Raw genomic sequence first — 11046 nt, 5'->3', positions numbered from 1 at the left:
TTCTATTTTGGTTCACAGAGATTCTACGAAAAATATTGTACAGTCAGTTCACTAAAAATCAACTCCCTATTTAGCCTATTCATTGCTATTACAGTCACTAGTGAAGCAGAGTACTACAGACAGTAGCCTACAGCAGAAGAATGTTCACCAGAATCTCTTAATTTCATTGTACCAGACTGAATATTATATACATATACAGTGCCTTCAGAAAGTATTCACACCCTTGACTTTTTCCACATTTTGTTGTGTTACAGCCTGAATTTAAAATGGATTAAATTGAGATTTTGTGTCGCTGGCCTAGACACAATACCCCATAATGACAAAGTGGAATTATGTTTTATAAAGTTTTGAAAATTAATTCAAAATGAAGAGCTGAAATGTCTTGAGTCAATAAGGATTCAATGCTTTGTTATAACAAGCCTAAATAAGTTCAGGAGTGAACATTTGCTTAACAAGTCAAAAAAGTTGTATGGACTCACTTTGTGTGCAATAATAGTGTTTAATATGATTTTTAAATGACTACCTCATCTCTGTACCCCACACATACAATTATCTGTAAGGTCCCTCAGTCGAGCAGTGAATTTAATACAGATTCAAACACAAAGACAAGGCAGGATTTCCAATGCCTCACAGTCTACCTATTGATAGATGGGTAAAAAAAAAGCAGACATTGAATATCCCTTTCAGCATGGTGAAGTTATTAACCCTCTAGAGAGTTAAGAGACTCTAAGCCCAGTCTAAACTGGGGTAAGGGGCGTTCTACTAAGCTAACTTATGGAATTGTTTTAAGATTGTCATACCAAGGATCATTACACTATTTGATTTAGAATTTTAAGACCCCTTAAGGTATAAAAAAAAATCTATACAAAAATTATTAGATGAAACATTGAATTTGGTGTTACTGTTATTAGCCCATAGAAACGCATTGAATAACAGATTCACTACATGGATCAGATAGTAAAAAAAATATATATAAAAGGAAGTTTGTTCTTTATTAAGTGTCTGCCCTATATCTGAGAGATATAAGAAAGCTCAGGAAACAATTGGTACCGGGGACCTTCAGAGTCTTGTGAGGCTTGTGGGCGTCCTACAGAGGGGTCATATCAGTGTGTAGACCAAACTGTTCGGACGCTGCAGACAGAAGTTGGCAGAAGAGGCTGTACCGACTTCAGACGAGTCCTGTGAAGCTTGTGGAGATCGGAGAACATCATTGTGAGAGTCTCATCTTTCATAATAGTTTGTATGCCTAACCTTTCGGACGCTTTAGACCTTTTCTCGAGAAGACAGATTTTCCGGATGTCTTATGGTCTGACAAACACCGCTCTAGCTCTGCCACCTTTTACCGCATATGCGGAAGGGCGATATTGGCAGATACAGTGAATTGAGACAAAGCCCTAGCTTAAACAGATGGATTTTGATGTAAAAATTTTTTATTATGTTAATTTGATTTCCACAGGGCCACGTAAATTGTAGGAGAAGGGTTAAATACACTTTGGATGGTATATCAATAGAAAGATACAGGCGTCCTTCCTAAGTCAATCAATGAAATGTATTTATAAAGCCCATATTACATCAGCTGAAACCCAGCCTAAAACCCCAAACAGCAAGCAATGCAGGTGTAGAAGTCAGTTGCCAGAGAGGAAGGAAACCACACAGGGATTTCAGCATGAGGCCAATGGTGACTTTAAAACAGTTAGAGTTTAATGGCTGTGATGGGAGAAAACTGAGAATGGATTAACAACATTGTAGTTACTCCACAATACTAACCTAAATGACCGAGTGAAAAGAAAGAAGCCTGTACAGAATAAAAATATTTTTACAATAAGGCACTAAAGTAAAATTGCAAAACATTTGGCAAAGAAATTAATTTTATGTCCTGAATACAAAGTGTTATATTTGGGCCAAATTCAACACATCACTAAGTACCACTCTTCATATTTTCAAGCATGGTAGTGGCTGCATCATGTTAGTGGGTGTCCTTGTCATCGGCAAGGACTAGGGAGTTTTTTAGGATAAAAATACATGGAATAGAGCTAAGCACAGGCAAAATCCTAGAGGAAAACCTGGTTCAGTCTGCTTTCCAACAAACACTGGGAGACAAATTCACCTTTCAGCAGGACAATATCCTAAAAGATAAGGCCAAATATACTCTGGAGTTGCTTACCAAGATGACATTGAACGTTCCTTAGTGGCCTAGTTACAGTTTTGACTAATTGGCTTGAAAATCTATGGCAATACTTGAAAATGGCTGTCTAGCAATGATCAACAACCACTTTGACAGAGCTTACATTTAAAAACAAATAATAATACAATCCATGTGTCAAAACACTTTGAGACTTACCCAGAGAGACTCACAGCTGTAATAGCTGCCAAAGGTGATTCCAACATGTATTGACTCAGGGGTGTGAATGCTTATGTAAATTAGATATTTCTGTATTTCATTTCCAGTAAATTTGCAAACATTTCTAAAAACATGTTTTCACTGTAAACTATGAGCTATTTTATGTAGATTGTAAAATGTAGATGCTGTCAGATTGTAAGACGTAAAATATACGTTTAATCAATTTTGAATTCAGGCTATAACACAACAAAATGTGGAATAAGTCAAGGGGTATGAATACTTTCTAAAGGAACTGTATACATGATATCCACAAATATCGTGTCTATTAATGAAAAGAGGCATGAGTCTTCTATTTTGTGAGGCCATTGGTCAGTTAGTCTCATTAATGTGCAATTATCATTGGTTCCTGGGACTCCTTTCTGCTCCTCTGTTTTTTTGGCATGAGGGGTGGAGCCGGGTGGTTTGAGGTAGCTTGGAGGTTTGTTTCCGGCTATTGAGAAAATAAATAAACACTACTGAGTCATTTTGCAACTACTTTTTGGGACTTTTTTTTCTGTAAAAAACGTTCAAGACAAAGATAACTTATTTTTAACATCCTGCATCTTCACAAAATAGATGTACATGTATGGCTCAATTGGAATCAATAGACACAGGCAAAAGGCTAGCCACACAGTTTTCCCGATCCGTTTGTTTTGTTCCATCTTTTCCCATTTTAATGGGACTGTAATGGTACTTTACCTGTTGTAGCTGGAAGATCCAGTTGTGATATTCTTCAGGACAGGTGCAAGATACCTGCAGCGGCTCAATCAGTTCACCTGAGCCACACAATATACAATAGAAGTACAGTGCTCTTCACCAATACATACAGCAACACTTGATACAGTGGAATTGATACAGATTTCTTAGCAGTTTGGAGGGTAAATTTACAGTCAATTTCCCTCAGTATACAAACATATTAGAGCAGTATAACATTATGTCTGTTTTGTATATAACCTGCTAACTCGAACTCCAGCCTCCCAGGTAATGCTGACCTCTCCACGGCTGTGATGCTTTTCCGAGGCAATCTACCCTAAAGTGTTATGAAATACAGGTTGAAGTGCCATTTATCTTGAATTGAGAAAGGTTAGTATTGGATCACCTCTATATTTTACAACATCTTCTAAACTGTACATCATAGTATATCACACCAACATCTACTCTATAGCGACAATTGGCAAACTTGGTAAGGTCACCAGGTTCATACTGTAGGAGTTCCAGTGAAATTGTTTCCTAGAGAACATCATTTGACTGTACCTCATATATGACACTGAGGCTCTTGATATCCACAGAGAGCAGGAGGACATCTTGAGGGAAGAGTACCAGAAGTTGCTGATGGATTCCCTGCAAGAATGGATGAACATTATCACACTTTTATTTGATCTGAAGTCCACTATTATAATTATCATTAGCATTATAATATTAGCATAACCAAGTATTATTATTAGGCCTATGATCATTATTGTTTGATTACCATATTTATTTGCATTAGCATTATTTATATTTTCTGTCTTTATGTAGCAGATACTAGTGATGAAGTATTGGACTAGAGTAGGATTATTTTCTGAGTATTTGTTTCCTTTGCATGGCATGTATACCATGTGTTGAATCTGTTTTTGAACATACCTGGGGTAATTTTGCCACCATTTCCACATAGTTTTGCCTTTTTCATTCCAGTACAACGTTCATGCCTATTTGAATCGTTTAGCATGTCTAACATGGCAGCTATCAAGCTATCAAGACCCCTTAAAATGGACTTTAGAGTACTGGTGAGTACACAAGTTACAGTGCAGGTTGTGTTACCTGTCTCTGTGTGTTGATGATGTGGACCATGGATATGTATACAGGCTGGCCCATGTGCTGGATGGGGGCCCCTTCCCACTGCTGTATTGGGGCTTGCAGTAAATACGTTTTCAGTTCCTCTTTCTTCCAGATCTCATCGCAGGGTACCTACAGTAAGTGACAACAGAAACGTAGCTTCATATTTGGAGAGTTTCGCCAATGATAATGATTTGCAACAAATGTCCTTTCATGATGATTCCTTTAGCTCATTAGTGTAATATACGGTTGAAGTTGGAAGTTTACATACACCTTAGCCAAATACATTTAAACTCAGTTTTTCACAATTCCTGACATTTAATCCTAGTAAAAATTCCCAGTTAGGATCACCACTTTATTTTAAGAATGTGAAATGTCAGAATAGTAGTAGAGATAATTATTTATTTCAGCTTTTATTTCTTTCATCACATTCCGAGTGGGTCAGAAGTTTACATACACTCAATTAGTATTTGGTAGCATTGCCTTTAAATTGTTTAACTTGGGTCAAACGTTTTGGGGAGCCTTCCACAAGCTTCCCACAGTAAGTTGGGTGAATTTTGGCCCATTCCTCCTGACAGAGCTGGTGTAACTGAGTCAAGTTTGTAGGCCTCCTTGCTCGCACACACTTTTTCAGTTCTGCCCACAAATTTGCTATATAATTGAGGTCAGGGCTTTGTGATGGCCACTCCAATACCTTGACTTTGCTGTCCTTAAGCCATTTTGCCACAACTTTAGAAGTTTGCTTGGGGTCATTGTCCATTTGGAAGACCCATTTGCGACCAAGCTTTAACTTCCTGACTGATGTCTTGAGATGTTGCTTCAATATATCCACATAATTTTCCTACCTCATGATGCCATCTATTTTGTGAAGTGCATCAGTCCATCCTGCAGCAAAGCACCCCCACAACAGGATGCTGCCACCCCGTGCTTCACGGTTGGGAAGTTGATCTTCGGCTTGCAAGCCTCCCCCTTTTTCCTCCAAACATAACAATGGTCATTATGGCCAAACAGTTCTATTTTTGTTTCATCAGACCAGAGGACATTTCTCCAAAAAGTACGATCTTTGTCCCCATGTGCAGTTGCAAACCGTAGTCTGGCATTTTTTATGGCGGATTTGGAGCAGCGGCTTCTTCCTTGCTGAGCGGCCATGTCGATATAGGACTCATTTTACTGTGGATATAGATACTTTTGTACCTGTTTCCTCCAGCATCTTCACAAGGTCCTTTGCTATTGTTCTGGGATTGATTTGCGCTTTTCGCACCAAAGTACGTTCATCTCTAGGACACAGAACGCGTCTCCTTCCTAAGCGGTATGACGGCTCCGTGGTCCCATGGTGTTTATACGGCAGGTAGCCTAGTGGTTAGAGCGTTGGACTAGTAACTGAAAGGTTGCAAGATCAAATCCCCGAGCTGACAAGGTAGAAATCTGTCATTCTGCCCCTGAACAAGGCAGTTAACCCACTGTTCCTAGGCCGTCATTGATAATAAGAATTTGACAGAACGCGTCTCCTTCCTGAGCGGTATGACGGCTGCGTGGTCCCATGGTGTTTATACTTGCATACAGATGAAAGTGGTATCTTCAGGCGTTTAGAAATTGCTCCCAAGGATGAACCGGACTTGTGGAGGTCTTGGCTGATTTCTTTTGATTTTCCCATGATGTCAAGCAAAGTTTGAAGTTAGGCCTTGAAATACATCTCCAGGTACACCTCCAATTGACTCAAATGATGCCAATTAGCCTATCAGAAACTTCTAAAGCCATGACATAATTTTCTGGAATTTTCCAAGCTGTTTAAAAGTCAACATACAGTCAACATAGTGTATGTAAACTTCTGACCCACTGGAATTGTGATACAGTGAATTATAAGTGAAATAATCTGTCTGTAAACAATTGTTGGAAAAATTACTTGTGTCATGCACAAAGTAGATGTCCTAACCGACTTGCCAAAACTATAGTTTGTTTTAACAAGAAATTTGTGGAGTGGTTGAAAAAAGATTTTTAATGACTCCAACCTAAGTGCATGTAAACTTCCAACTTCAACTGTATGTAATATGTGCTATTCATATGTGCTATTAGATGTTCAAGTTGTGATCAAGCAAAGTGAACCTCACAATTGTTCAGACAGTTTAACATTTTGCAATGACATCTGTTAGGATCTGTAATTTACTTTATAAGGGGGTGGTTCTTATAGGGGGGGGGTTGATTGAATACCTTACCAGGTAAGACAGTGCACAGTGGGAGGGGCTTAGCAGTTGGCTCATGGATTTGTATTTCCTCTCCTCCATGTGGTGTATCCATTTGCTCATCTCTGCTGCACTGGCACAGGTGAATACTTTGGAGTCCACCATTGGACCTAGAATGGGGAGGGAGATGGTAGCCGTGTTACAATACAATAATTAAACCATTTACTGTTGGCTTCGCGTCATACCTATGACCGTAGCACAGCCGTGATAAACCACAATAAATAATATAACCTTGTCTATTAATGCTTTAATGAACTGCATAATCATAATAGAACTCACCACTGATCTGAACTCACCACTGATCTGGAACATGGTTTGAGAGTTGGAGGCTAGTGAGGTGGCTTGGAAAGACAGTCCAGAGAGAGGCAGCATGCCCTGAGAAAGAAGAAGCAACACATTGACTAGCTGGCCTTAGGTGAACGCATTTTACATTTAAGTTAAATGTTCAACATGCAAGCATCTGCACAGTGTCGTTACAGTATTTCCCCAATTGTAAAGGAACCAACCTCATAGATAAAGTCATGGTGAGAGTGGTCCAGAGATAGGATCAACAAGTGGAAGGAGAAAAGCACCAGATAGTGTTCACGTGTCTCCTATAGGAACATAAACAAACACATGAACATAACATCAATATAGCAGTACTAGAGTCGGGACATAGACAGTGAGTGATGGTTGATCTCTACAGTCTATCTGAGCATGGTGTAGTGAGATGTTACCTGTGTGTAGCTGTTGTGGAGAGACACCAGGGAGGAGTGCACTATCTCTCCATACATGTGTGTAGGTTGGCCCTCCCAGTCACGTATGGGCTGGTTGTAGATTCTGTGGTGTAGCTCCTCTCTGCTCCTGCCCCATAGCACAACCTAGGGGAATAGAATAGAATACTTCACCTGTCTCATTTAAAATGAGATGTAGTGAGGAGTTAACATTAGCATACATGAGTATCCCTTTATCATTAATGTGATATAACAACTTTGACATAAAATAGTATGTTGATGCACCCTTGACACAATGCATTCACACTTGCAAGTGCCAATATGTGCACTCGAAGGGTGTAACCCACTGTTGTTTCCTGTGTGATAAGTGCATGGCAGAACCTTTTCAATTTCTGTATCTTAGTGTCATATTCATACAGATGGCCTCTCGCTCTCTCTCTCTCTCACACACACAAACACACACTTTCATCCTCCACTGACCTCCTGGTTGAGGTGTCTCACTGAAGGGTAGCGAGAGGGTGGACCGTCTTTTCCATTCCTCACAGAGATCTGAAGCCTGCTCTCTCCTAGACTCCATATCCTGAAACATTAATCATTGGTTTTTGCTCTGACATGCACTGTCAACTGTGGAACCTTATATATACAGTTGTGTGCCTTTCCAAATCATGTCAAATCAATTGAATTTACCACAGGTGGACTCCGATCAAATTGTAGAAACATCTGAAGGATGATCAATGGAAACAGGATGCACCTGAGCTCAATTTCTAGTCTCATAGTAAAGGGTCTGAATACTTACGTAAATAAGGTATTATTATTTTTTATTTCTTTTTTTTATACATTTACTAAAAAAAAAAATTTTTTTTTTTACTGTTTTCACTTAGTCATTATGGGGTATTGTGTGTAGATTGCTGAGGATTTTTTTAAAGTCCATTTTAGAATAAGGCTGTAATGTAACAAAATCTGGAAAAGGTCAAGGGGTCTGAATACTTTCCAAAGGCACTGTATATCAGCAGTCAACCCCATATCACATTAACCACAAAACCTTCTCCCATTTATCCCACACTACTGTAACATCTCACAGAACTGTAGACCAATTTGCCCACCTCATTTACGAGCCAGCCATCTTGCCTGAGCCCCCTTCACCCAACAGTGTCCAGACATAAGCAGATTAAAGTGTGGAGCAGACACCCACCATCTGACCCCCTCACATAAAGACATGTTGCCCACATTCACCCATTTATCTGGTAGTAATACAGTAACTACACACCCCTAAAACATTCCCTATGTGTGTCAACAGTTCTGTCACATCTGTGTTTGTGCTTGAGTGTCTGTCTCTGTGTGTGCATGTGTCCCTTTGTGTTTGTGCATGCACACATGCGTGTGTATGCACTGTTTGAATGCAGTGTGTGTGAACCTATTCGTGTGTGTGTGTGTGTGTGTGTGTGTGTATATACATTCATAAGTGTGTCAATGTGTGTGCGTGGACAAGCATCTTTGCACGTGTGCACAGTATGTGTTGCTTGTGGCTGATCCCTTGTCTTCTCACAGTTTGGGCATGTGAAGTCTGTGAGCTGCTATTGTGATTAGCTTCTCGTTTCCCCCACTCCCCACATGACGGGATTTAGAGGCCTGGCCAGTGTTAGACCAGACTGGACAGGAGGGAGAGACGAGCGGTAGCATTGTCTGCTAATTAGGGAGACAATATCACCGGCCGCTCATGTCCTAATCACATCAGTGCCGCTTCAGTGAGGATCAGTACGTTTATGTCTATTAAAACGTTTATGTCTCCAAACTAGCGTTCCGACTCTGTATGTACTTTTGTGTGTAAATGAAAATTACACAGATGCATTATGTTTCATTGTTTGATAAAATATGCCCTCAAATGTCATTGTTTCTTTCTCAAGGAACTGAAGTTCTGAAGTGGTTGAAACTGCTAGCACACTTGTCAATGTGTGCTCTGTTTTCACCACTCACCCCAAGGCAAAGCGACACCACTTCCTCTCAATACCTCGTCAACCAAACACACCTCGTTCTTATTACCAAAACCCAACAATAGGTGTATTTAATAGTATTGCTTCAAACTTTCTTACAAAGCCAAGAGTCTCAGTATTTTACTGCTTGTTTTATCTAGATTCAGAGAAGTTGATATTGTGAAGCATATCTATTCGGTTGTGACCATGCTTGATAGTCTTAGATGCTGTCATGTGTCATCAACATATTTAAAATCTCCACAGTCATTACATTTACGTCATTTAGCAGATGTTCTTATCCAGAGAGACTTACAGGAGCAATTAGGGTTAAGTGCCTTGCTCAAGGGCACATGGACAGATTGTTCACTTAGTCGGCCCAGGGATTCAAACCAGCGACCTTTCGGTTACCGCTAGGCTACCTGCCGCTTATGTTTCCGAATGAAATTAAAATGTGATTGTGAGGTTGTAAAAAGCCAAATGGCAGTCTATCAAACTCAAACAGACCACTCCCATGAGGGATTGATAGGGTTCATGGTCTTCTGTTAACAAAACCAGACTCACCCTGAGTTGTCAATCTCCAGGAGCTCGATCTCGTCAGGGCCCACATCGTCAATCCCAGAATGCGCTCCTCTCTGAGTCACACTACAGCATCCCATGACCAGCTAGCACTCTCCTCTCTCAGCCTAGTCCAGTCCAGCGAGACACAGAACTCTTTCCTTCACCCTCAGTTCCTAGTACACTAACTATACTGTACCATCTGTCTCTGTCTGCATTCATCCCCACAGCTTCTGCACCGCGCTAAGACCAGACGGAGGATATGTAGAGAGAGGGAGGGGGGAAGGAGAGGAAAAGAGGACCGGCACAGTGCAGAGGGAAAGGAGGGCTATGTCGCTTAACTTCTCAGTTCTCCATTTCTTCTAAAACACAATATCACTATCCCTGAAATATCAAGAAAAAGGTGGCAAAGCTTCTGAGATGAGTTGAGTCAAGAAGCAAAAAGCTGTGAGCAGCGTCACAGTGCACTCATTCTTCCTTCCTGTCAGTTTGCATGCAGAGAGCCACGCAACTTCCTCAGTGGCCTTTTCACTTTAACGGTGTCACAGAGCAAATTTGAGTTCTTCCGAAGCCTGTCTGCTTTCCCTTTGGAGAATCATGCAGATGAAGCAATTTATGGCAGAGGCATTGAGAAACAAGAGACGCTGTTGACCATTGTTGAAATAATCCTCCTGTTTACATGTGCAGTGCTTAATAAGTACAGAGGCATGATAATTATGTGTTTCACAGCTGAGAGACAAAGGGCTGCAGTCATAACAACAAGCCAAAGCTTCAACACAGTTGTGCGGTGTGTTGTAGTTGTTGTTTGTACAGTTGGATTGGTGTGGGCACTGTTGGATTGGTGTGGGCAATTCCACAATAACAGAGTGATGCTGAGACACAGATTTTCCACTTTAAGAAGTATATGGACACCCCTTCAAATTAGGGGATTCGTCAATTTCAGCCACACCAATTACTGCAGGTATATAAAATCGAACACACAGCCATGCAATCGCCATACACAAACATTGGCCGTAGAATGACTCGTACTGAAGAGCTCAGTGACTTTCAACGTGGCACCGTCATAGGATGCCACCTTCCAACAAGTCAGTTCATCAAATTTCTAGAGCTGCCCCGGTCAACTGTAAGTGCTGTGAAGTGGAAACGTCTAGGAGCAACAACGGCTCAACCGCGAAGTGGTAGGCCACACAAGCTCACAGAACGGGACCACCAAGTGCTGAAGCGCGTAGCTTGTGAAAATTGTCTGTCCTCGGTTGCAACACTCACTACCGAGTTCCAAACTGCCTCTGGAAGCAACGTCAGCACAATAACTGTTCGTCAAGAGCTTCATGAAATGGGTTTCCATGGCCGAGCAGCCGCATACAAGCCTAAGA

General features: G+C 40.8%; 1 protein-coding gene across 1 annotated transcript; it reads right to left on the bottom strand.

The window, feature by feature from the left end:
* Positions 1–2499: 2499 nt before the first annotated feature.
* LOC115168197 (probable pleckstrin homology domain-containing family N member 1) lies at positions 2500–10141 on the bottom strand. Its single transcript, XM_029723246.1, has 11 exons — positions 9680–10141; positions 7629–7728; positions 7152–7295; positions 6942–7028; positions 6732–6810; positions 6409–6545; positions 4181–4327; positions 3635–3721; positions 3335–3410; positions 3080–3156; positions 2500–2831 (listed from the first exon to the last, which is right to left on the bottom strand). The coding sequence occupies exons 1-11, from the start codon at positions 9772–9774 to the stop codon at positions 2724–2726; spliced, it is 1137 nt and encodes a 378-aa protein (XP_029579106.1). The 5' UTR covers positions 9775–10141; the 3' UTR covers positions 2500–2723.
* Between the last annotated feature and the right edge of the window lie 905 nt (positions 10142–11046).

This window comes from Salmo trutta, chromosome 30 (assembly GCF_901001165.1).
Source record: "Salmo trutta chromosome 30, fSalTru1.1, whole genome shotgun sequence".
NCBI lineage: Eukaryota > Metazoa > Chordata > Actinopteri > Salmoniformes > Salmonidae > Salmo > Salmo trutta.
This window is presented reverse-complemented; position numbering and strand designations above follow the sequence as displayed.

Excerpts from the sequence above, each read along its gene's own strand:
- LOC115168197 (XM_029723246.1), bottom strand. The coding sequence starts at position 9,774 with ATGGGATGCTGTAGTGTGACTCAGAGAGGAGCGCATTCTGGGATTGAC. Across the intron at positions 7,729-9,679 it reads CTGGAGATTGACAACTCAGG|GATATGGAGTCTAGGAGAGA; the intron begins GTGAGTCTGGTT and ends TTAATGTTTCAG. Across the intron at positions 2,832-3,079 it reads GGATCTTCCAGCTACAACAG|CCGGAAACAAACCTCCAAGC; the intron begins GTAAAGTACCAT and ends TTTTCTCAATAG.